The sequence below is a fragment of the Trachinotus anak genome, unplaced genomic scaffold, assembly GCF_046630095.1.
Source record: "Trachinotus anak isolate AG129_WGS33_773 ecotype Australia unplaced genomic scaffold, CSIRO_AGI_Tana_v1 ptg000028l, whole genome shotgun sequence".
In the NCBI taxonomy this organism is placed as follows: Eukaryota; Metazoa; Chordata; class Actinopteri; order Carangiformes; family Carangidae; genus Trachinotus; species Trachinotus anak.
The window spans coordinates 11,377,883-11,404,249 of record NW_027273879.1 but is presented as its reverse complement, the minus strand read 5'-3'; the positions used below and the strand labels follow the sequence as shown (position 1 = coordinate 11,404,249).

Here is a 26,367-nt window from a genome sequence, read left to right as displayed (position 1 = left end):
AGTTAAGATTGTTAAGATTCATTACGACAGCAACATAAATGTGAGCAGACTGTGCACTGACTCAGTATAACGTGCTTTTGTTTTACGTTTCCAGGATTGTGAATGGGCCTGTGTGTTTGATCAGACGACCTGTGCTGTCACTGTCCACCTGGGGAATGTAGATCATATCAACCAGACAGTCCATTCCTGCGCACACATTCCTGCAGTCTCAGATCTTTAATCTTGGTTTGTTGAAATGACGAAACGGCGTCCACTGTTTCCACTCCTTCTTACAGTTCCTCTTTTCACACACATGCCTTAATGTTGTATATCCACTGAGGAATTTTAACATATAATGTTACCATTCTCACATGCACGTAGGTCTTAGAAGTGAGTTTTATTTCCATGTCAACTTGTGGGACACATTTTAATGGTTGTTCACAGACTTGTTGTAGCTTTATCTATCAGCATTCCTTTGTTTTCACTCCCTTTACAGCACCTCTGTCTCTGAAAAACACAATGTAACTCAAGTTTGTTTTGCGTTCTCTCCCTCTGAGTATTGTCTGCAAATACACAGAGTATCCCAGGTTAAATCTCTGCACCCATGCCACGGCTTGCTCTTGTTATGTCTTCGACCTCTTACAGGTGTAAGGACAAATCAAACATAAAAATAGTGCTGTAGATGAGTCACAGCTTTTTCCCCCCAGTGTTTAGCGACAGGAAGGAGCAGGTACCAACATGCAGCTCCGCGCTGTGACAGGGCAGATGATAGGGAGAGGCGTGGTGAAGGAACAGAGGCGGATCGTAGGGGATGTTTTGAATGCTACATCACCAGCTCACCTCGGCTAATGACAGCGTAGGTTGTTTAAACTGGTGTCTTCCTGTTGCAGTTCAGTAGCTCAGGTGTGTGGGACAGAAACCTTTGGGAATGAATCTCTACAAGAGCTTTGGAAACCTAATGGAGGCTTGGATAACTGAAGGAAACCTGTATTCTGATTCACAATCGCTTGGAATTCATGATGAAGACTCTCCTACACCTTCCTCTGACATGGAGACAAACCTGCGCTCAGAATCGGTGGACTCTGGAGTGGAGACAGCCAGCTCTGACACATCTTTCCCTGCCACATCCTGCTCTGTCTCAGCAGATAATGCAGAAATAGATGCATTTATACCAGAAAGAGAAGGCGATGGACTCACTTCAGCCTCAACATCACAGTCTCCTGTCTTCTCCTCTCCTGTGCCTTCCTGTTCCTCCTCCTCATCCCAGTACCTCTGTCCCAGCAGACCTCAGGACGGCTCCACCACCGTGCACCTTAAATTGGAGTTGGCAGTACAGAGGACTGATTCTAAACATCAAAGGGACAACCCAGAGCCCCTCACAGTGGAGGAGGTGCTCAGGCGACAGCCTCAAGCATCTTCTCTGCCCAGACGACACACATCGGGGCTAGTGAGAGGTCAAAGGTCAGAGAGTCTTGTTCTAAGGAGAACAGCCAGCCCATCAGCGCCCACCAGGCAGATGTCAGAAATGTGCAGACGGCCGATGTCTATGAGTTGTGACAGGCAGAGACCAGAGGTGAGATGCTGTTTATGTCACAAAACAAATTTTGGTCAAATCTGTTAAAAATTTAGTTTTCAGTTTTCTGGAAGAGCAGGAGAGATACAAATGTGTACAATGTCTTCCTGTTACTGATGACAAAGACAACAAAAAGTTGTTCTTATTTGTTCCTCAAGCTCCAGAATTACATAAGAAGTTTCACACAAACGTGTATGGTCTTGCAAAGCACTAGTTTGTAAATGTTAAGAAAGCATGACAGAAAGTTCCAGAGGTGTAACAAGGCCTCTACCTTTACTGTGGTTAAAGAGTTGCAACATACATTCACCAAGTTGCTCTCCAGTTTAAAGTAGGACAGGCATGTCATTACTCATACAGGATCTCTTTCATGCGTGCAACCTGCCATGAGTCGTCTGTGGTGTGAGGGATCATAAACCAGTCTGCCTAGGTGACTTTATGCCCCCAGGCACGAAAGGAATGGATGGAGAAATGTGGGGGAAGTTGAGCAGTCTGTGAGGTTTTTAGATAAATGTGACAGACATGTTGGTAACCACACAACGGAAAAAAATGTGTCTGAATCTTATGTGGACCAAGTACGTAAAAGAAGGTTGGAGACATTCCTCTTCACATTTGTCATGAGTGGGTGAGCTCAGTGTGAGAACCTGTTCATGCTGACAGCACACAGAGGTGTTGAAATAACTGGATTTATTGCAATTGTACTTAATTGACTGTTGTTTTAGTCCTTGGGTGTGTGTGCACACTGTCCGTTGTCTTGTGTGAGGGCCAGGGTTAAAAGGCTTTGAGTGCATTATTGAGAAACCATGTAGCCTAGCCTATTTATCCAGTGGACATAAATACCCAATTATATTTTTGTAATTAAATTTAATTATAGGCTACTTCCTTCATTTAGTTCAGTGTATGCAAGTGTTAATATTAAATAAGAAATGACTGCTCACTCAGTCAAGTCTGGATATTCTCACAGAACAGGTCGGGATTTCAAGGTTCATCAGAGAGAATAGCTCAGTAATTTTAAAAAAGTAACATTATGAAACATAGCACAGCCTTTAATATCATGATCAACTGCAACTACCATATTGGTAACTATATCATTCTGTCCCCTTCGTCATTCTGTTTAGTGCTGAAATAAGTTGACAAATGGATTTGTCAGACAACATAAAATCAGTTGCAGTTTGCCGTTTCAGCTTCTGAAATGTGTGTATTTGCTACTTTTCTTTGTTTTATAAGTAGTGAGTTCAATGGCCTTGAATTTTGCACTGTCTGTTCATCAAAACAGCCAACATGAAGACGGCACCTCCTACTCTGGGAAATTGTGATGGGTTTTCACTATTTTTTGACAATTTGTAGACAGATATAAAACAAAACAAAACAAAACAAAACAAAACAAAACAAAACAAAACAAAACAAAACAAAACAAAACAAAACAAAACAAAACAAACAAACAATATACCAATTTATTCGTAATAAAAAATAATCCTTAGTTACATAAACCCTTGCTAGCAGCTCTGTGACATTATACATTGATATGGCAGTGCTTTGAGCTAAATGCTAACATCAGCATGCTCACAATGACACTGTTAGCATGTTGACATTTAGCAGGTATAATGTTTACCATGTTCACCATCTTAGTTTAGCATGCTGGCATGCTAATATTTGCTAATTAGCACTGAGCAGAAAGTACAACTCAGGCTAATGGGAATGCCATTAATTTCACAGGAATTTGGTCATAAGCCAAGGTATTGGAGGAACTGAAAATTTGACCTGGTGATGCTGCTGTGTGAGAGTTTAAGGTGACACAGAAGATATTGTAAATGTGTATACCAGATTTTATGTCATTTCATCTGATTGTTGTTGGGATGTTTTACTCAAACCCACGAATGTCAACTTCATGGTGGCACTAAATGTAAACTCATGGGATCACTAAAGCCATTCGCATTCATCCTCTGAGAACCATGAATATTTGCCCAAATTGAATCCATCTAACATTATTGAGATTTTATAAGAATTCCACCTGGACAAAGTCATCTATTGAATATGTAATTTTTTTTAATACTGCATTATTTTGGATTCTTCAAACAGTATGAAGAAAATCGTACAGACCTATGTACATTGTATTTTTATTTGTAGCTTACAAGGTAACACCTTCCTTGCTTAATGATGTGTGCAGGAGCTTGGTGAGGAGGAGCGGGCAGGACTGAGCCCTGGGCTGAGCTACCTGGAGCAGGTGTGCCAAATGTTGGAGGGAATTGCCAGGCAACAGATGCACAACCTAGCGTTACAGACGGAGGTGGATGCCCTGCGGGAACTTCAAGACACGCAGGTGAGCCAAGTGAAGACAGTCATGTATCACATGTTTGCAGGGCAATTAAGAAGCTGTCACTGTTTTCACACTGCGCTGGGTTTACAAACATGACACTGGCTTGTCAAGCTGCTGATGACAAGATGTCTTCTTGCCGCCTGAGGGATCATGACAGGAATTAAACCATGACGATATTTTCCTTCTCATCACTTGACTCTTTCAGGCTCTCGACACCTGTCAGAGTGAGTCTAAAGCAGCTGATGAGGACCTCTCCTCTTGTCGAAGGCTTGAAAATACAAAAAATGCAGAGCACAGTTCCAGTGAAGACCAGCAGTGCAAACATAATCCTTCTGAACATTTTCGTCAGAGATCGGCTTCGGACACAGCTATTACAAGACTGCATTTAAGTGAGTCATCTTGTTTCTGTCCATTTTCACTCTACCCTTTTTTAGTGATATGTTGTATGTGGTATGTAAATATACAATATTTACGATATTCTTGGAATTGGACCACCAGTCTAGAGAGAAGAGAAGAATATGGTTATGTGTGTAACTTATTGTGTGTGTGTTTGGTGCAGGAAAGATGAAGTTAGACTGTAGAGGGCAGCGTCTGAGTAAAGATGATCTTCTGGAGAAGCCAGAGGAAGAGCATGAAAAAGAGGTATAATGCATCCCAATACAACACAATTTGTATGTATGTGATAACCACAATCAAAGTACCAGCTAAAGAATACAGACTCTATGTCATTTGTGTTGTGTTATACAGAGTTATGCTATTTTTACTTTACTTTTTCTCACAATCTTGGTTCACGAGTGTTTCAATATCGCTTTTCAGGAGTCTAAAACGGAGGAGATGAGTAAAACTAGCAAGACCTGGAAGTTAAAAATTGGGTCTTTGAGAAGAGAGGAGTTTTCCCTGAGAGATACAAAGGGGTAAGATATTGGATTCATAACAGTGACCTTTAAGGGGACAGCATAATTAATCTCATATGATGCATGATGCTCTGAGGAAATGTGTGTGCTGCTCCAACATGGCAGCCAGCCACTCTGATGCAGTGCTCCACAGCTAATGCACAATAGATGCAGAGGCGCTGGTGGGAGTTCATTTTCAGCCTGTGCATCTGTTCCCCTTGAACATTTTGTCCTTTTTTCATGAAACTTAGCTAACACACTGCCCCCAGTTTCCCACAAAGTCTTGCTTCAGCTATGTCTGATGAATTTTTTATCTGCACAGCCGACAGATGCAGCCACCTGAGAAAAGCTCGGCCCGACGACGGCTGAGCCAGCTGTTCAGGAGGAGGAGGAGGAAGACTCTGCCTGTATGAATGGACCGCAGTGTCTGTCATGATGTTTGGACATTTTCTTGGACTTCTCTTTAAATGTTTGAGCGCTATCACTGCTTTCAAACTGACCTCCTATTCAGCCCATTTCATGTAGCAATCTGCCTTTTATTTATTGCCTGCTATACACTTGCCTTCATTATTTATACTGATAAACGGTGTCATTTCTGTAAAACCTTGACATGGAACAAAGAAAATGTATAGTTTGTTTCTTATATAATTCATAATTCAAAGCAGTACAAAGCTTCATAAGAAAAAGTTAAAACTTGTATGTTTTAGGATTGCACTTTACACTACACTACAATATAAATGTAATCAAAGCCATTTCAGAATTTTTCTCTTAACTAAATAAGTAAAATGTAAATAAATGATGGTCTTCATGGTATTTTGTGCATTTCAACTAGTTTTTACAAAACCATTTAAACCTCTATAAACTGTGCAGAAAACCCATTAGAAAAGATCTCAAAATATTGTATTTCTTTCATTAAACTATTAACTATCCCCATAAAACCTGATTTTTATAGATTTATCTATCTGTCTATTCTAAGGTAAGAAATTAAACTAAGGGATTCTGTTCCATACTAATAATAAATAAGAAAAGAAAAGGCAGTGTTCTGCAGCTGTAAATGCTCTGTAGCTTGAGAGATAACAAGCACAGGCCACACATAGTTACTTTTATCATTATTTAATCTTTATTCACCTAGGTTGGGGGGATAGACCTCCCCTGGCATTCCCATGTAAAGAGATGTCAATGACAAACACGTCCAACCAAACGAGAGAGGGTGAATAGGATTCCAGTCCATACATAAAATACATTTATTTACTATTTATTGAACCACCAGCATCCTTTAGTCCCACACAGTATCCATCTGTGCTATTAAATATATAGAGATAACATCTGTGGAGGAATTTATTTACTGTATGTGTGTGAGAGGGGGAATTGGCAGAAAGGGGAGAGCTTATAGACGAAGAGAGTGGTGGTGTTGGGGGGAGGGGGGGTTAGCGTCGAGTCATGCCTGCAGCGTCCCCCCCCCTTGTCTACATGATGCCACAGGAGGACAAGGGGTTGGCAATCTGGCAGGTGCAGGCTGACTGGCAGTATTGGCGCACAGTCTGGTAGCAGCTGCGGTCGGCGTCCCCGCCCCACTGCACGGGCCCATTGGGGTCAGAGGGCAAGCGGCTCAGGATGCTGGTGTTGATGGCCAGAGCAGCCAGGCCATAGTCAGTGAACAGCACTGTCTCGCGCCGGCACGTGGGGCAGGAGATGAACTTGTACTTGGGACAGGACTCGTAGAGGATCTGCAGGCACTCCTCACACACCGAGTGCAGGCAAGAGAGGATGCGCGGACGCTTCCCGGCGAAGTTGTAGGTGTGACCGCAGGTTGGGCAGTCCAGGGGTTCGCAGGGCATGACGGGTCCCGAGGAGGAGGAGGACGAAGTGGAGGAGGAGGTGGAGGAGGAGCGCAGCACGTACTGGTTGACTATGACGTCTTCCATCTTGTAGTGGAACTGGTGGTAGCAGATTTCGTTGGCACTGGTTTTGCGCTGCGCCAGGAAGCTCTGCTCCCTGCGCGTCACTGGGGCCGGGGGGGACACCATCGGCCGGGGAGACCCTGCTATGTCCAGGGTCAGGTCGCTGCAGGCCTGGTTGACGATTATTTCGCCTTCACCTCCGCCGTCCCACGCCACTCTGGGGGGTGGGGCATAGCGCGGCTGCGTGACGGGCACGGGGCACTCTCTGGGGAACTTCTCCGACTGAATGATCTTGACGGTGTCCATGGGGATGGTGACGGGCTGACGCCTGAGGCAGGACATTCGCACGCTTTTGGAGGTGGAAGAGAGAGGGGTTGTGGCTCTAATCAGCGCTGGATGGCCCTGCCTGGTTCTGCGCGAGGGGAAAAAGACTGTGCTCCTTCTCTAAAGTCAGCCATTCGAGGGGACGTGGGGACGGATGGTTGCCTCCATGTTTCCCTCACAGATCCCCCCTGGTGTGCACTACTGTCAGCCTGAGTCTTTATGAGGGGATGACAGATAGAGGAGCTCAGCCAGAGCACCACAGTCTGCAGCTCTTATTCTGTCACGGCTGATATGTACAGATGATTTAACAGTCCAGCTTACAGTATATGACCAGTGTTGACCACTTAAAGGTAGTTTTTTGTTGTTTTAAATCACTTACGCTGATGTTCCTGTGCTGTCTCTGATGGCTATGTACAGAAATATATATTCACACACAAGGACAGTTAGTACTTTAGCACAAAGATATGTTCTCACTCAGTGAACACCAATAAATAATCTCATATGCACACAGATGCTCACATATATACATACAGAACAGGTTGGTTGTTTTCTGAGGTGGGAGGGGAGGGGGCAGACAGGACTGAGTACAGGCAGTTCGGAAAGGTCCAAGAGGTATTGTCTTAAACTATATCCTGTGGCCTGCCAAGGGAAACTCTTGCCTTCTCAAACTAGCCTTCACATGTGTGTCTCGCTTTAACGCCCGCTTGACTTCCTGTTTTTGCCTGCCTGTGTGTTACACATCGACTTGAATGCGTGAGAAAGAAAGAAAGAATAACCTCTCTCTCTCTGGTCTTGTTCCAATTTGGTCAGGTGACCCTGTGTGACCCTCTCAGTGGCTTGTTGATAAGAAGGAGGGAGAAGGAGGAGGGCGAGGTCTTTTTTTGGGAGGTGTCCTATAATGCTCCAGAAAGCTGTGGTTGGAATGACTCCTTCAATCTCCAAGGCTCCTAAATTCCTCAAAGGTGGGAGTGAAGGGTTTTTTTTGGGGGGGGGGGGGGATTTTCAAACAGTCCTCCCAACAGAGCAGCAGAAGTGATAACAGTCTGAAGGATGCCTCTGTGCTTGTCTCCCTTTTTCACTGAGTCAGACTCATAACGTGATTCCTTTGGTCCTTCCACCTGTGAAAACAGGAAAAAGGGATATTTATATATAACATGAAAATATGCATTTCTCCTTTTTTTCAGTTTAAGTGAGTGTTAATAACATTAAATATGCAGATGAAAGACAAATGTGGAGGGCTGGATAAGCTAAGTTTTACTGGAGTATGATTTTTATTTTTAGAAAGGTATGTAGGTGTACGCAGGTTACATTGTGATTTATATCTGTGCATGAAAGAACACATACTGTTAGATATTAGATTTCTGTAACAAGAAGAAATGTTATATTTCTGTGGAAGATTTTAGAATATTTCACATTGGAATTTTTTTATTGGAAAAAAAAAATCATCCAAGCAGCGTTCACTCAACTATATCTCTACGAAGATCAGTTTCTTTTTATCTGATTAGAGATGATACCAGGATGGCTCACTCAGGTGAAAAAAGATTTGTCCCATTTCCTTTTGCATCTTGGCCTTGGCCCAAGTGTATTTCTTTAAAGAGTGAGACAATTAGCATGTAGCCACTTGCTCTGGGGTGTAGCTCAGAGACTGCGCCTTCCTTTTGACTATTAAAACTGCCGTCCACCATCTGTCCATTGGTTAATGAAGTAATTGTACAGCTCTGCTCTACTACTGATGCCTACAATGTTTTTAATGACGCTGTTGACGATTCAATTATATGTGTTAGCACTGAGGTCATGGCTCATGATCGTGTTTTATAATTATATCGGGAGGAATTTCTAATATTTCGCCCCTCTTAATGTATGTAGAATAGAAAGGACAAAAAAATAGACGCCTCTTAATATAATCTAGTCCAGTACGAATAAACTTAACCCAAAGCCTGAACATCATGAGTTTCATTAAGACAACATGTCATGGCAGGACTGTACCGGATTAGATTAGATTATGCAGGTGTACTTGTATGTACATACATTATATCATATGTTTTATGATCTTTCTTTGTAAATATGAGCTTTTATCATTTTGTAGATACAAGTATTCTCTCAGTTAAAATCATTTCATTTTTTCATATACAGTCCAGTGTCATGTATATGTGTGTGTGTGGCACACACACACACACATATACACATGTTCGATACAGTATAAAAATGGCAGGATTGAAGGTAAACTGTGCTGTGAGCTGCAGAGACAGAGTAAGAGTCACTGATAAATAACGAGAAGCTAAAGCCTGCCACACTGTCTTCCCAGAGCAGGTGATTGTGACACATGTTGCGGCCCCACTCTTGTCATGGTTCCGGCTTCCTGTCAACACTGAGTCGTCTTGTGAGTTGCGTCAGCTAGACCCTGACATGAGTGGGAACAGGTTATAATCTGCACGGAGGCTTTGTGTCATTCTGTGTGTGGGTTTGTGAAAAAGAACAAGTGCACGGAAGAACATTTTTTACTGCCAAACAACAGAAGAGGGAGGATGACACATCTTTTCATTCTTTGCATGGCTGTCAACAGTGGTGATTCATTAGAGGGGAAAAAAAAAAACATTGAGAAGAGGAGGTGACCTACATGGCGAGGAAGAGAGAGAGAGAGAAAGAGGAGAGGGAGCGAAGCGCTGGCCCTGGTTTCTATTTATGGTTTGTTTATCTATGCACCTCTCAGTGGTTTCCTGCCTCCAACCTCTGCTGAAGATTCACAGCGTATGAGAGATGTACCTAACAGACGGAAGTGGTTTAGCCCATTACTTTCACGTGATGCAGCGAGCCATGCTGGGCACACAGGCAGACATTCGTTTCTCCCCTTTATTCTTTCTCCATGAATCTGTTGACATATTTGTACAGGCTACACTCAAACACCACAGGGCTGTTAGAATCACTCACAATCTCACCAAATGTGTCTCCAGCACTGCAGTGCTGCAACACCTCTCCCAAAATTGCCTGTTTCCTTTTCATCCTTACACACAGTATGAGGACATGGTGTTATCATCAAATTGAATCTCTTCTCAAACATCTTCTTTGTGAAAGCTTTTAGGGATGTTTGACATAGGTTTTTATTTATACTGTTTTATTCCTATTGAATTGATCTTATTTTATTGTTTTTACTTCCTCTGTACTCATGTTCTTTTTGTGTTTTTAATATTATCATTATTATTATATTGTGTTATTTCCATACAAATGTCTTCCTAGTGATATATTTTGGATGCCATCCATGGTGCTTTCAGCAAGTATGTGTGCAAGACATTTTTAAGAAACCCCCATCATTAGTGTGTAGGCTATATGATCACCTTAAAGGTCCGAGCAAGAATAGAAATTGTGAAATATCTTTAACAAACTCAGACACAGACTCACAATATTATGATAACCGGACGATAGCCTAAGACGGTCTCTGGTTTTATATCACCATACAAATGCAGAGTGATATTGGCTATAATAAGCATAATTATTGGAAATTTCTATATATCACTATGGCAACTAATTTTGTTTGTATTTACGTACAAATTCCTTTGACATATTAATTCGTACATTTTGAAAAACAATTCAAAAAATATGATCATCAATTCATTATTATGGCTGGATAACAAACTGATAACAAACTGACATGTACAGCATGTTGGCATTGAATGCCTGGTCAGGTTCTTAGTCGTTTTTAATACATCTATAAGGTAGTAATAGTAATAGTTATGGTAATAATTTTGCTAACTTTAAAACTTTTTATTTAGAAAAGATTTGTTTGTATTTAGACACTTAGCATTTGAGAGTTTTGGCTTCTTTTGTTGAATTAAACAAATATTTTGAAGAAAATCATGTTTGTATTAATCAACCTGAGGTATCAAAATATATAATTTACTCGCTAAACTTATAATAATAACATCAGCATGAACTGATTTTAAATGATTCCCTACATGATATTATAGTATACTATCTTACATCACTGAGGAGTGTGTGTCGCCATTACATCAACTGCAGAGTACAAACAAATTTAAATGATCTAAAATAAGCAAAACATGTTTGTATGATAAGTAAAAAAAAACAACATAAAATATGTTCAGCTTATACATGATTATCAGATCTTTTAAACTCTCAAATAGTGATTTTGGCCTAAAAAATCCAGTATCAGGTCTGCTATTGATCAAGCCTTAGGGAAATTCAAGCCCAGCTCCACTTCTCCCAGATATTAAATGTCCAGACGTATTTTGTGGACACAAACAGCTTGTGAAAATACTTCTGTCTGATGGTGGCAGGGGTCGAGTTGATAAAGCAACCAGACTGCATGAGGAGCCTTTGAGCCTGGGGGAGATGAAGCAGCTAAAATTACCCTCTAATTTGGTGACAGTGCTATGAAAAGGGCTGATAACTGATGCAGGCTGCCTGCTGATGGGCCTGCTTTGGCGCAGCCTCCTCCTAATCGACAGAGCTCCCTTGGTTATGTAAGGAGCTCATCTCTGGCCCAGCCACCATATTAACAGTGTAAACTGCTGCAGCTCTCCCATAGTCTTGACATTGTATTTTTGTGTGTGTGCGTGTGTGTGTGTGTATACATATCTGTGGATGCTTTCCCTGCAGAGGAATTATCACACTAATGAAATCATGGCAGGCATTTGACCTCGTCATCACAAGCAAAAGGAGGAAGAGGAGAGCTGACCACAGAGATGTCAGAGGAGTCTGTCTCAGCAGCACATTCCTCATACCATTAAACACACGCAGTGTAAAGTCACACACACAGATATCCTACAACATTCTCGCCTTCAGACATCTCCCCATCACGTACACGGCACCACCCTTTACATTCCAGTAGGCACACAAACAAACAGATAACAAGCACTAAAAGGAGTATTTTTAAATGTGCACACTATCGGTCAGGCTAGATTTCCTTCTGGCTGATTGAACTGAAATAAACACACACCTGACCTGAAGAGGACATGCCTAGAACATTCCTATCCTCTCACACTCCCACTAGGTTCCTTCATCGCTTTCACACACACACACACACACACACATCAGAAGAACAGGAGAAGGGCACCATGTTCTGAATGAGTCATACAGACCATGCACATCGGTCTGTCTCCCTACCTGTCTCTCTCGCTTTTCTCTCAATGAAATTATTATTCTTATTATTCTATCTATCTATCTATCTATCTATCTTTATGAGCAGTCTGTTGGCCAGGACAGAACGGACAGTCCTGGGTCTTTTTGCCCCTACACCACATACCTGCAGTATGTCAGGTATGCCAGCTATGTGGAGATGTATATCCACATTCATGCCTCGGCTGGTAAAAAGCATCGTCACATGTCTACTCGGACCTGTGCGGGATATTATGTTGTATTTTGATTGCATAACATATTATGACCTTAGCGTGATCTGGGGACAAATCCCCAGATTTACTGTATGTTTGCTGGCTGCGGCTCCTCTCTGGGAATCGTGGACGCAGGGATTTAATGAAATATTGTGAATAATTCAAAAACCGGAGGATGTGTTTGTGTTTGCATTTTTACACTTTGAAAGTGGTGTGGTGCTGTATGCATGCAGATGTCAGATGCATCTCAGTGTCTAGGCTGTTTTTATGTTTCTGCTTTGCTCAGAGGAGTTCTGCACACCATCATTTTCTGAATAAAGGAATGAGTCTCATGCACATATGACATACAGTAGATTGGTGTCAGGCTGATGTAATACATCTTGATATTTTTTTCCTAGAATTCAGATGAACATATGACATTTGGCTCCAAGCGATGACTATACATTTACAGTCAATCCATCAGGCTGTTGTTACTTGCAACATCAGCGACTGTATAATTGCAGTCTGTTTGTACATTTTGCATGGGCACAAACTGCTCGTTGAGTGTGTGTGGAGGTTAATAATTCTGCCTGCTGTCATTCATGGCAGACATCGGCCATTTTGCCTCGCAATTCATTACGGCCAAGTGCTCTTTGTTCTCGTCTATGTAGCTCCCACAGCAACATGGCAGAGCTGCACACAGGCAGAAAAATAAAAGCAATAACCAGCATCGCTCTGCCTGACACAGACCTCATAAAAGATTTATGAGGGAAACCTTCAGCAAATGCCCAGCTCTTCAATAACAACAGTGGCTCGAGTGATTAAGGAGATTGATTTTCCTTTAAAGGAGGCTGTCTCAGCACAGGGTTAAGGTGGACTGCACTGTTGATGTTGTGTGAGCTCGAGAGGGGACTCATCGGTGAGATAGAGGTGAGGTGGCCAAAATGTTTGGGCCGTGTGAGATGGAGCAGCTTTAGCTCGCTGCTTCGCATGTGGGAGGGGTGCAGCTCAGGAGCAGCAGTTATGCAATCGCAGCATGGTGTGCCCAGCACTCTCACTGCAGCGCCAATGTATGGCCAATATAGAGATGCCTTAGCACTGCTGACAACTACAGAACACGCCGTTCTTGCCCTGTCCCTATAACCCCCACCCTCCCTCCCCCCTGCACCCGCTGGCTGTCTGTCTGTCTGTGCAGAGGTCTGTCAAATGTCAGACCTGCTGGAGTCATGACACCCACAAGATACCATCTACACCCAAACCTAAACATCGCTGTGGTCTGTGCAGATTAGCAGGTGTGTGTGGGTGTGTGTGGTCATATGTGTTTCCATTCATGCATTCGTGTGTGTGTGTTTGCAAAATGGACGGCCATGATGCAACAACCACGTAAATCCCAGCTCAACTTAACAAAGCAACAAGGCAAAGACCACCGCTGTCTTTTGTGTTCTTGCACAAAGGGAGCTGAAAAGGAGAGAACCCACACAGATAAGCCCGACCTCGCACATCTGAAACGTACAGATCACACAGATGCAGAACATGAAGATAAACACACAAGAAAATCTCACGATCTTCGCCACGAAACAGATGCACAGCCCTTTCTCACCCTCACCTGTCTGCTTACGCACTTGTCTTATTCCAGTCCTTTCTCCGGTCCTCCTCTCTCCTCTTCCTGTTCTTGCCGACGCTCTCGTTGTTGATGCTGCTCTGCGAAAGGTAAACCAAGCCGCTCAGTCTCTTTGTTCGAGCGATGTCTCACCAGAGGGAGGATACTCTCTCCTGTCCATATGACTCTGGCAGGATGAACAACAGGCAGCAGCGAGGGGAAGAAAAAGATGGAGGAGATGTAAGATGGAGGAAGCTGTTGCAAGGTGGATGCGTCATGTCTCGGGCTGCTTTCGTTGAGCTTCGCATCCCTCGTTCCTCTCCTCCTCCCCCCTCTGGTACCTTTGTCCTTCACTCTCCCACCCTTGCTCCTTCTCTGACGAGCTGCGGCTGAGCGTCTCCCTCTGGTATCTCTTTCTCCATCCCTCTGTTTCTCTCTCTCTCTTCCTACGCCTGTCAAATTATTCAGCTTATTATGTGTGGTGACCTGAGTATCTGTGCTGTGCTCCTCTGCGTGCACGTCCCCTTCTCTTGCTCTCTTTCTTTCTGCCCGTCTCTTTCTTCTGGTCTTCAGGTAAACCTCCCTTCTCCTTCGTTCCCTCTCCTCTGATGTTACCTCTCCTCTCGACTCAGCTGCCGTTCATTACTCCTCTTTCTCCTCCTCTGTCTGCTTCAGTCAGTGCGCCTCACAGTCACACATGCGCAGTGTTTTCACACATACATGCACACGCCCACACACACACTCTCCCTCTCTGTCTCTGTGCTTCTGGCACCCTCCTTATGCATGAGGCTTGTTTTGCCTGCCCACCCCCCTCCCTCTCGCTCTCTTTCTCTCTCTCTATCTCTCTCTCTCTCTCTCACACACACTCCCTCTCTCTCTCATCCACTCTCTCTCGTTGCAGCACACACTGCAGTGCCTCTGCAGGCAGGATCACGTTTTCTAGTTGCCAGAGAAAATATTTCAGCCAATGACGAACCTTAACAATGCTACTCACCCTCCACACCCCCCCATCTAAAATACACATATGCACACGCACGCACATACACACACACACACACACACACACACACACACACACACACACACACACAAACACACGCGTGTGTATACACAAACATACACACACATGTATACACAAACATGCACACACCCTTCATGAATCACACTTATACATTATATGCAATATTAATACACACACACACACACACACACACACACACACAGTTAAGTACACCAGCCAGACACACAGCTAATACAGGAAGCTGGGGCAAGTAGCTCTAATCTACACAGTGCAGCACATCTCAGAGGGGACAATAAAGCATAAATTCACTCACAAATTAATTTTCTATCAGGATGCTGACTGGAAACTTGGCAAAAACAGACCAATCATATTCAGCATGGGCCACAAATCTCTCATTCATGTTTGTCAAGTGCAGGAATGGATTCCTGCACACAGAGTCTCAAAGCAAAAATGTCAACAATATAACAGGGAGGTGTTATTTGCATTCATTCCTCCTTGGCTTGTCTGCTAAATCTGACACTGCTGAGTGCCTTTAAATTCACTCAGTGACATGAAGGCAGCATCCTAAGCTCCCACCACAGATACATCACCATACACTGATGTTGCATAACTAGGATTTTAATAAGTTTTCTATCTGCTCGAGCCTTCGTGCTGACCAATAAATAATCCTCACATCAAAGTGGGAAAAAAAGATAGAGGGTTTAAAAGGGTTGTGCTTACATAATATGGGCATCAAATGCATAATGTAATGAGAGGCAAAAAAAGAAATAAGTAGTTAGTACTGTATATTTCAGTTCCATAAACTTAGTTTTCTCTCGATCTTCAGACTTCTGAGAAGTCAGACGTTTGTGGAAAAGCCACCGAATGTGCTCAGTACATCACTGATGCAACCGAAGTTCCTCAAACTGGCTTTTTGCTGTGCAGTTTTCTGTTGCTCTGGTGTCTTTTCTTTTACCCAGAAGCCTTTTTTAGGTAAATGGATGTGCGTGTCATGTTGAAAGCCCATGACAATGAGATATTTCTCTAGAACATTAAATATTTACAACCAGTGTTGGGAAGTAATAATTACTTTGTAACCTGTTACATTAATGCTTTCTGAGCAACAATTACATCACAGCAACACTTTACTTTAAGTGCCCCTATTTAGAGATAATGAGCAGTAGGTTATATAACCATTTAATACATGGGATACACTAGAATGCAGAAATAAGTGTGTATTACACCTCTTGTATAAACAGATAATGAATGTTAATACCGTAAAATACATGTGAAATAATGTTAAATGTCTTCATAGGAGAAATTATATTTCTCCGGTGTCAAGCTAGCTGCTGGTGGTCAGTGTAAACCTCCGGCTGTAATGTTTGTCATGCTAAAGCACAATGTCTCCTTTTCACATGCGAAATACACAAGATGCAGCATGTGATTTTGAGTCTCAGACGGAGCTGTAACGAAAATAATGCCACATATTACTTTTGCTGTATTGGCAAATAATGAAATAACTTTTTCTGTGAGTAGAGGGTAATAGGTGATTATTATTATTATTAACACCGATAATAAATAAGTAAGCAACAATCAAAGGCCAGAAGGCAGAAGGCCTTTGGTTTTCTCAATGTGAAATCAGTCCAAATCATAATAATCCTATAGATATGAGTAACCTATTAAAAATACTGGTGTGCAACTAGTGTAAGAAATGAGAAACGCACTTGCAGCAGGACTAAATTGTTTGCTTGTTTAAGAATAGTCCAAGACCAAGTACATTGTTATTATATTTTTTTTCAAATGCCAGTGAACCAAACCATTACAAAAATGTGTGTGCAAGACATTGGCCATGAAGGGTTGCCATAAAAGGTGTATGGCAGAGTCACAGTGTTTGCAGTGTGCGGGTTGTTTTCCCACTGCTGTCTGAACAGGTGTAGTGCGGTTCAGAGGAAGCTGTAAGGACCTGAAGCCCTATGTAATTGTAGTTGCTGGGACAATGAGACCTGTCACATGCAAAGCGGGCCCGACATGCCCTGAAGCATGCCTCGTTCAACAAGGCCCGATTTCCACTTCAGCTGCATTGTTGAAATACTCTACAATTCAAATGCTATTTAAGTACATAAGTGTTAATGTAAAAATATACTTAAATACCAATAGCAAAAGCACTCATCATAATGACACATTTCAGGATAATTTATTACTGTCAGATTACAATTATTGTTAATTAGTGTGTTCATCAGTTAAATATTACAGTTGGTAAAGGCAGGGCTAATATTTTTATACTCTACTTAGAAGCTCAGTCTGTTAAAGCCAAATTAACCAAAATGCAGTAGCTTTTTGAGTAAAAGGGATTAAACTGTTTAAACTAGTTTGTTGCAGGGTGTAATGTTGCACCTTGACCTTTGCGATGAGGCTCTTGTGCCAGTGGGAGGCCATCTTACCTTGTTTTTTGTCCTTGTGTTTTTACAGGTGGGGCCTGTGCCATTATCTCCATTGTGAGAGCTTTTATTCAGACAGAACATTCATTACGTCAGTGCTTGTCTGTACAGGTTCATGAAATCTAACACAATAGTCCTACAACTTTATTTGATTGTTATTTGATTATTTGTATGTGTATAAACCAAATCATTTTGTATTGTATTCCATTTTGTATAATTGTAGAACTCAACAAATTAAAAAAAATAACATCAAATGCTTTGCATTAAGGACTCACGTGTTCATATTGTAGTGTTATTACATGCTTTCCATTTACCCTAATTTTCCAGTTTTAAAGTGACATTGTGCAAACAGATATAGTACATCATATTATTTTACATTAGTCTATTGCAAACTCTTCAGTCTTTGTTTGCAATTTTCACCACACAGGGTTAAATTTGGTTGACAGATGGGATGGAGCACTAAAACCAAAACTTGTCTTCTGACTGTTCAGAATGAGACAAGCCTCCAAGTTGCCCTTCGACTGTGGTATGTTCCACTTAGTCATGACTTGTCGCTGGACATATGAGCCAAATGGATATAACATTGATAGGGCAGCTGGTGGAGAATTATGCAGGGATATAAAAAGCCAAAACTGCGTGGAACAAAATGTAAGTCCAAGGCAGACATCATAAATGATTCAACTGTGGTGCTCATATTCAAGGCTACATTAGTGCTATTCACTCACACATTAACCACAGAGTTAGTGATAAGAGATAATAAATGTATTGTAACCGGAATGACTCACAAGTCTTGCGGTAAATTAAAAAAGTGACTTTATTCGTTTATATTCAGCATTTATTTACAAAACACATAAAAAGATAGTTTGATTTACATTTATCATTTGGCAGAAGCTTTTATCCAAAGTGACTTCCAAGAAAGGGACAACACTAAACCTCAGTGCAGTAGGAGACCTTGGTGTAAGTATTAAGAATTAAATCTGTTCAGTAAGTGCTAGATATATAATAATAATAATAATAATAAGTACAAGGACATCAGGTAAAGACGCGCACCCAAAGTGCACAAAAAGTGCTGGTTAGGCACATTATGGTGTTAGAGGTATTAGGAGAGGAGGCGCTCTCAGAAGAGACGAGTAAAGAGATTCTTGAAGACAGAGAGAGAGAGACACCTCTGCTCTGATAGCATTAAGTAGCTTGTTCCATCATCAGGGAACCACAGACAAGAACGGTCTGAACTGTGATTGCCTTGTGTGTAGTGATGGTCATCAAACATGATGCCCAGATTTCACATGATCTTGGTTGAAGTTAGAGATGGAGAGATGATTTTTATATTGATATTGTGATGGAGAGATTGATTGGCCAGGATGACTATATATTCAGTCATTGGGAAGTTTAGCTGATGGTGGCTGAGCGGATTTACCTCAGTTATTTTACCAGTAATGTGATGTGTATTAAAATAAACAGCAACAACTTACATTTTTGGCAGGGACCACCAGAGGGAAGTAAAGAGTTTCAGACAATCACCGTGTAATTCACAGCCTTTTTCCCTGAGATGTTTTTATTCATTAACGCTTAAAACAACATACAGCAAGGTGCAAAGATTTAAGAAGTGACAGCACTCATGGACTTTGAGCACACAAAAAACATGGCTTAGGTAGAATGAGGTAGCAAATATAGTAATTATCAAGAATTTTAAAATTTACTGGCATTTCTTTTATCACGGGAGCTCCAGTTCTTATGATTTAGGGCAGAATGCTGAATTAAAACATATAAAAACATATTACATAAAATATCCTGAGTCGCATGACTTTGTGAGGATAAGCGTGAGTCATCCTGCAGCTTCGTTCATGAGCTGTTTTCCCCAGCCACCCTTGCCCTCTCTCTTTATGATTACACTCATAAAAGCAGCAGTAAAGACAAGAGAGAAACCTTTCAGTTAAGTCTGGAGAAGCTACATATGTGCAGGGGATCAGGCCAGTGTTTAGCATATTGATTTGTAAATATTTATGCACAATATTAATGTCTTTTAAGTGCAATACATGTTACAATATAATATATTATAGTATGGTTTACTGGTGTACAGCAGCAAAATACCAGGACAGGTTAAGTGTTGAAAAATTATAAAAATAAAACAAAATTACATAATATTTTCAGAGTTTTAGACAGGAACATACTCAGCAAAAATATATTTTATGTCCTGGGGGAGTTCAGTAGCCATACACAATATACAATACAGATTGTAATAATGATAGATTATAAAAAGGTCTGGGTGTGTATTATCTTATTTTAGTGGGTTGGGGTCACTGTCTGGTTTGTTGGGTTAGATATTACATTCATGTAAAAATCTGTCACTTGAATATAAATTATAGTGTTCGTATAAATTACAGAGAGCAATTGGACTTATTCGAGTTTCTTTAACCGAAAAAGCCATGGCAGAAAACAGCCACACACAGGAGGATGATGGCGTTGGCGTTGACGACGTTCCTCCATAGAGGCACCTCTGTGGTGTCTGTTAGTTTTTTCTTCAGCTCCTCCTCCTCCTCTGCACTCAACTTGGGAGCTTTTTTCTGCTCCAGGCCACAGAAGCACATCAGTGCCTTCTTGCAGAAACCAGGTTCCTCCTCGGGTTCTGTGATGGATGAGACAACAACGATGAGGAAAATCTGCTTGTGTCTGTGTACATACTTGAGTGCATCCATCTATGTATATACTGTTAGTCAGCTGATTACCTTCTATGTCCATATCTTTGTTGTTATCAACCCAGTCTTCTTGTTCAAGGTCCACCCTCTCCTCCGTGCAGTTCCTCAGGCTCCAGCATAGTCGATACAACTAGATGAAAAACACAACACATGGGTTAAAACTAATATATGTAATGTTTTTCTGTGAATGGTTTGGGGAAATTAATGATTTATCCAGCCTTATCTCTCAGCGGTCACGTACATGCTTGTCGTCGATGGGTTTGGTCATGAGAGAAACTGCCAGGATGATGATACAGGAGATGACAAACAAGATGATGGAGAAGTAGAGGTAATGGACTCCACATATGATGGTGGGGCAGTTACTGGGTTCAACACAGCTTCCTGTCCCAAAGGCAAACTCACTTATCATCCTGGACAGGCCAATTAACAGGCCTATCGCGAGACCACAAAAAGCACCCTGAGGAAAGAAAGAAGTTTAGATTAAAATGGTGATTTTCTTTAAGAGTTAGATGAGAAAATTGACACTGATACTTAGAATGCTAACATGCTATAATAATAAACATTGTACCTGCTTAACATCACCATGTTAAAAATATCATAGAGTAATGCAGGGATCAGATATTTTTGTAAGCCAACCCAGAAGTTAGCATCACCCTGTTCCCACAACAAAAAACCAAGGGGATTTTTACATTGGCTTTTTGATTACAACACAACCTGATTACGATTTGATTACGACAAACTCTATAGTCTCATTTAGCCACTTGTTGGCAACTGGTATTTTATGTCCCAGAATAAAATGTGCTTCTGTTAACTACAGACCTTATTTCAGGCATCTAATCAAAAACCCATTCAAAAAACCCAAAGACTTTGGGAAGAGGGAATCAAAAGTGCTAAAGTGCTATAACTAATTTCTGGGTTTTAGGAGTTCTTCCAGCACTCTACTGTAAACATGTTCACGTGATGACAGTAACTCAAAGCACTGCTCTACTTAATTAGAGCCTTGTAGATCCCCTAGCTCAGTCACAGACTATTCAATAGATGATTGAAGTGGCAACTCACAGCCTCATTGACACGTTTGCAGAAGATGGCGAGCATGAAGACAGCTGCCACAGGTGGTGTGAGGTAGCTGGTGATGGACTGGATGTAGTCAAAGAGCTGACCACTCTGGGCTGACTGCACAACTGGGATCCATGCTATGCTCACACCAATCAGGGCCAAGATAAACACTCTGTACACAGTCAGATACACGTGGAAATAGCAGCAGTTAGGAATCTTAAAAATAATTACAAACCAAATTGAACACAACGCCGAATGTGTTTTACCTGCCAGCAATCATGAGTTCCTTCTCACTGGCCGAGCGGCGAATCTTAGTGTAGATGTCCATTGTAAAGAGAGTGCTGGCACTATTGAAGATGGAGGTAAGTGAGCTCATCAAGGAGGCCAACATCACAGACAGCATAAGACCTCGCAGACCTGAAATGCATGGAACAACAGATGAAAAATATGAAGGAGGATAACTTGAAAAAGACCAGTTTGCATTCTAACCACATCAGACAGGGATCCACAGCCACCTACCATTGGGCATAAGATCCACCACCAGTTTCGGATAAGCAATGTTGGTGCAGCCCACACTAGCCCCGCAGTATTTTTCACATTCTGCTGGGACCACACAGGCTATCTCATCTATAAAATGAATAAGATCAGCAGGATATTCAGAAATATTCAAATTATCTCTGCGGTAAGATATACATGAGCTGCAATAGCGCTTTCAGCCTGTGAGCTTAAGGCTGAGCTTCAAAAAAACCCACAACACACTCACCGACGTAGAGGATCCTGCTGATCATCCCAGGGAAAACCATGAGGAACATAGGCAGCAACTTTAGGTAGCCACATAGGATGCAGCCTGCCTTAACGTGAGACAAGCTCTTGGCTGAGAGGCATCGCTGGACAATCACCTACAGTGGGGAAAAGATTGGTAGAGCCATGATACTATCAATATTAAATGGATAAAAAAAATGGTTGAAGTGGACTCCATACAATTCTCTCCATTTCAAGCTCCACTCAAAATATTTGCAGAGTAAATACAACACTTAAACCAAATAAACCTTGATGATAAGTATTCTCTTCTGTTGACTGAGCAGGGATAAAGGGAAGCTGATCATAATGTGTTTGTGTGTGTCCTGGATGTCAAGATTTGATTTGGCGTCTAGCTCTTCATTGAGGTCCAGCATTTGTCTGTCTCTTGATCTTATCTCAGTCTCTGGGAGTGCATTAACGTCTAACTAACAGCTGGCCAACTCAGACCGCTTCAGTGCTATCTGGCATAAACAGGTGAGATAAAGGTGTGTGTCTGTGTGGTTTGTTTTACCATATTTGTGGTATAACTGGGAGCCTACTGTACTTGTGGGGTCTGACAGCTTTGTGGGGACCAAAATGCTGGACCCCACAAGTTTAATTTGTTATTTAAGAGTTAAGCCTGGGTTTTAGAGTTATGATTAGAATTAGGTTTCAGTTCAGGGTAGGGTTGAGGTTAGACATTCAGGTGTGATTAAGGTTAGGGTAAAGAGAATTCATTATGTCAGTCACAGGTCCCCACAAATATAGTAAAACAAGGATGTGTGTTTGTGTTCATGACCAGTGGTGTTGCATGTGATTAGTAAAAACTGCCACTGACTCAGCAATAGTTACTAGTCACTAGAATGCTCACTATCACAATGGCCCAACAGGGCTGCCCATTTTTTCTGACTGACCTGATCGGTGCACCAGTACCACAAGGCCTGAATGGTGAGTCCAAATACCAGGCCGGGCCATGGCAGGTCTCCTGTAATTGCATTCCTAAAAATATGGAAGGAGTCTGCCCGAGGCTCGTAGCAGCTTGCATTGATGCCCATTGTGATGGAAGGGATGGCCTCCATGTAGCGCTCCTGGAAGCGTTCATAGCCTCCCACCTCATTGAAAGCTGAGGATATGTGAACAGGTTAGACTAGCTTGCAGTGATATTTACTTTTTAACAGTTTGATGTCACAAACAGGATTTGCCCTGTCATAAAAAGTAATAAAAAAAGAAAAATATTACCAAAGCCCATAAGGATGAATGATCCAACAACCATGATGACGGTCTGTAAGGTGTCTGTGTAGATCACTGCAGCCAATCCACCTGAGACACAATACGTGATGTCATAAATCTAGAAATATTTCATTCAAAATCAACACATTTAATCGCCACTACTGTACATAACTGAAGTTATTGCAGAAAATAAAATCGAGTAACGTTTGCACATGATCGAATTCATCTCACCAAATTAGTTAGTCAGTGTTAGGTGGTGTTATGTAAGTGCTGTTTCATGCTCATCCTGTAAAGCTACAAAGTTCAGGTGTGGATGTATTATTACAGCAACAGAAGGACAGTACCTGCTTATCGCAGTCTATGGGTAATTAACCACAATAACACACCACAGATAAACTGTCCAGGACGAGAGAGTGTGCATGCATATCCACATCTCCACAGATGGCCCTACCTTCACCCCTGGTCATGATCCCGTTCATAAAGTAGATAAGACTCACCATCTTCTGGCTTTATTTTATGAGCAAAATGTCGATCTATGAGTTCAGTGGAAAAGGCAGAGACTGCATCCTAAGTGGACAAACCTGTGACGGTGTACAACGCGGTAATCAGTAGTAGCAAGACAACAGCAAGGTAGATATTCAACCCAAGAGCCTGATTGATAAAAATGGCGCCAGAGAACATGTCTGCCTGAGTGGAGGGAAGAGGAAAAAACACACCATTTCAATCAATAACGTCCAATATGGGTACAATGATGAAATAGAAATATGACATGTGAGAGATGCTGTAGCCTTTGCAGGGCAGGGCTGAAGGTTAAGATGTGGTGCCACAGCGACTTACTGAGATCTTAGTGAAAACATACAGGAACAGGGACAGCACAGAGAGATAGATGCGAATACGCTGTCCTCCAAACCTCTTCTTCAGGTACTCAGGCATGGTGACCACCTAAACACACCCACAAATCATGAGATTTTTATTAATGTTACTTTTTGTCACTTTTGTCAACTTCACAGAAGTTATGAATGCACATTTGGATAGGGGTAATCAGTATGTATATGTATTAGGAGTATGTGTTCTTTTATTTCCATGTTCTTGTGCGTGCTCTTTTATGTCTTTTATGTGGCCTGTGTGTTTTGTTTACCCCAGCTTTAATGTAGACGGGCACAAAGAGCCATCCCAGAATGACGACCACAATAAGAGCCTGAAACACACAGATATACAAGGAGACAACAAATAATTAATGCCACCAGTCACTTAAAGTGCTGCTATAAAGATAAAGTTGACTTCTGTTGTTCTGATCACTCACATGATAATCTATGGATTTATCAGATCACCTGACGGAAATAACTGATAATATCTGTGTCGAAGGTTAGAAACACATTTGTGTAAGAACTGATAATGGTTTAATTGGAACATCAGACGCAATTCACTCACATTCCATTCAAATCCACCAATGGCTATTCCTGAAGCTGCAGCAGTCCCGGCGATTCCTACAAAGTGGCCACTGCCAATGTTGCTGGCAAAGAGTGATGCTCCGATCTGTGGAGTGCATAGTTAAATCTGTCAGTGAAGTGCATTCATCTTTTCTAAAATTCACAGTTTTTCTGGAGTTCATTTGATAACAAGAATAGCATCAGATGGATAAAAAAGCTGAGAAATTTCAGGGGGATTCCACCTGAGTGTACTTTTATGGTATGTCACGTGGGGCCAAATCAGTGTAATAAATATACTTGATGATTTATACACCTAATTACTCCAATAAAACCTGATTTCACACAAAGTACTTTCATAGTAATGCTGCATCATACTTTATACTGCCAATTAGCACAGTCAGCATGTGTCTCTGTTGGATAATTACTGTAGACTGGATTTATGTAGATCTTATTCTCAAAAATCATGGGAGTGACTCTCTGTTTTGATCTGAGCAGTGAGATACCCACCGGCCACCACACCATACTCCTCCCTGCAAGGAAGAAGCCACCGACAGTGGCTCGGTTGGTGCGAACCATAGCCTGCAACAGGAGAAGTGAACATTTTTGAGAATGGAGAAATGCATTTGTGAAAAACAGCCACAGACTGTCATACACTATTTCAACACTTACTGCAATATTTGTGGAGGACTACATTTTATGTGATATGCGGCTGCTGCCACAGTGATCAAAAGAGTAAAAGAACACAACAGAATCCTTGCATGTTTGCAACACAAATCTATCACAGTAGCATTGCTGCCAATAAATGGATGAAATTTAACAAAACGCATGTGCAGGCTGAGGTGTAAAAATCCTCTGATCTGCTATAAAACAATTGTAAACGAGGTTGTTGAGTAAGATGCTGTGATTGCACATTATCAGTCCACTCCTGGTACTCCAAGGTGCTGCTATAAAGGTGTTAACATCTTATATCAGCACATAATAGTAAACCAAATACGGAAAAAAATTATTTTTATTTCATAGACTGAAATAAAACTACAGTTCTACTCTAACAGCTATAAGGCTGGAGACAAGTTAACTTTTCACAGGCAAGAAGGACTTAAAGAGTGGTCGTCTAAAATACTGGATAACTCACCCATACTCCGACGGCCAAGACAACCAAAAAGTAAACCACGATGACGGAGATATCTGCTGCATTGTTAAGGACCACGGTGGCATTGTTGCTTCTTGGATTGCTCCTTATGTAGGAGAATCCAAAGTAATCGTGAGGCATTTTGCTGAGAGGGTGAGCAGAGAACAGGAGTGCTGCTGGAGTTGCTCCTCTTTGACTGAAGCACCTGCACACAAGCACCTGATATACTGTAGCCTGTGTGTGTGTGTGTGTGTGTGCGCGCGTGTGTGTGTGTGCGTGTGTGGGGTGGGGGGAGGGGTGGGGTGGTAGAGTGGGTGTGTATGTGTGTGTGTGTGTTGAGAGAGAGAGAGAGTTAATTTCTAATAATTCTGACATTATGGTGGGTTGAAAGTGTATCTGGATGCACACATAAACCTTGCTGATACATGACTGTGGATGTGACGATGAAACGTGTAAAAATGTGTAACTTTTAGAAAATGACATTGTTAATTATCAACCCACAAGGAAATACCTCGGATGAAAAAACAGGTGTTCCTTTAAAACAAAGAACCTACAGATAAACTCAATCCGCACTGCAGATCAGTTCAGTTCGGCTCACTTCAGTTCGGCTCACATACGATGACAGATATGTCACAAAAATAACCTGACTAAAGTAGTATCCTATAAATTTGAAAGAAAAAAGAAAAAAGAAAAAAAAATTCTT

General features: G+C 41.7%; 3 protein-coding genes across 4 annotated transcripts; 1 reads left to right on the top strand and 2 right to left on the bottom strand.

The window, feature by feature from the left end:
• Positions 1–799: 799 nt before the first annotated feature.
• Positions 800–5,572, top strand: LOC139611480 (uncharacterized). The gene is made up of 6 exons (XM_071466205.1): positions 800–1,552; positions 3,717–3,869; positions 4,072–4,255; positions 4,426–4,508; positions 4,683–4,780; positions 5,082–5,572. Exons 1-6 carry the CDS (start codon positions 908–910, stop codon positions 5,170–5,172), a joined length of 1,254 nt encoding a protein of 417 aa, XP_071322306.1. The 5' UTR covers positions 800–907; the 3' UTR covers positions 5,173–5,572.
• Positions 5,573–5,856: 284 nt separating this feature from the next.
• Positions 5,857–14,672, bottom strand: rnf208 (ring finger protein 208). 2 transcript variants are annotated; one of them, XM_071466206.1, is made up of 2 exons: positions 13,912–14,672; positions 5,857–8,102 (listed from the first exon to the last, which is right to left on the bottom strand). In XM_071466206.1, exon 2 carries the CDS (start codon positions 7,000–7,002, stop codon positions 6,226–6,228), a length of 777 nt encoding a protein of 258 aa, XP_071322307.1. In that variant the 5' UTR covers positions 7,003–8,102; positions 13,912–14,672; the 3' UTR covers positions 5,857–6,225. The 2 variants fall into 2 exon arrangements, with proteins under 2 accessions (XP_071322307.1, XP_071322308.1); XM_071466207.1 differs by having other exon boundaries at positions 13,928–14,589.
• Positions 14,673–18,880: 4,208 nt separating this feature from the next.
• On the bottom strand, positions 18,881–25,941 carry slc5a1 (solute carrier family 5 member 1). Its single transcript, XM_071466534.1, has 15 exons — positions 25,668–25,941; positions 25,043–25,114; positions 24,537–24,641; positions 24,244–24,303; positions 23,943–24,047; positions 23,687–23,792; positions 23,115–23,195; positions 22,790–22,998; positions 21,859–21,994; positions 21,615–21,722; positions 21,362–21,512; positions 21,099–21,267; positions 20,281–20,496; positions 20,070–20,169; positions 18,881–19,969 (listed from the first exon to the last, which is right to left on the bottom strand). Exons 1-15 carry the CDS (start codon positions 25,803–25,805, stop codon positions 19,755–19,757), a joined length of 1,971 nt encoding a protein of 656 aa, XP_071322635.1. The 5' UTR covers positions 25,806–25,941; the 3' UTR covers positions 18,881–19,754.
• Positions 25,942–26,367: the final 426 nt, after the last annotated feature.

Excerpts from the sequence above, each read along its gene's own strand:
- LOC139611480 (XM_071466205.1), top strand. The coding sequence starts at position 908 with ATGAATCTCTACAAGAGCTTTGGAAACCTAATGGAGGCTTGGATAACT. Across the intron at positions 1,553-3,716 it reads GTGACAGGCAGAGACCAGAG|GAGCTTGGTGAGGAGGAGCG; the intron begins GTGAGATGCTGT and ends TGATGTGTGCAG. Across the intron at positions 3,870-4,071 it reads GGGAACTTCAAGACACGCAG|GCTCTCGACACCTGTCAGAG; the intron begins GTGAGCCAAGTG and ends TGACTCTTTCAG.
- rnf208 (XM_071466206.1), bottom strand. The coding sequence starts at position 7,002 with ATGTCCTGCCTCAGGCGTCAGCCCGTCACCATCCCCATGGACACCGTC.
- slc5a1 (XM_071466534.1), bottom strand. The coding sequence starts at position 25,805 with ATGCCTCACGATTACTTTGGATTCTCCTACATAAGGAGCAATCCAAGA. Across the intron at positions 24,048-24,243 it reads CCGTCTACATTAAAGCTGGG|GTGGTCACCATGCCTGAGTA; the intron begins GTAAACAAAACA and ends GGGTGTGTTTAG. Across the intron at positions 20,170-20,280 it reads AACCCATCGACGACAAGCAT|TTGTATCGACTATGCTGGAG; the intron begins GTACGTGACCGC and ends TTTTTCATCTAG.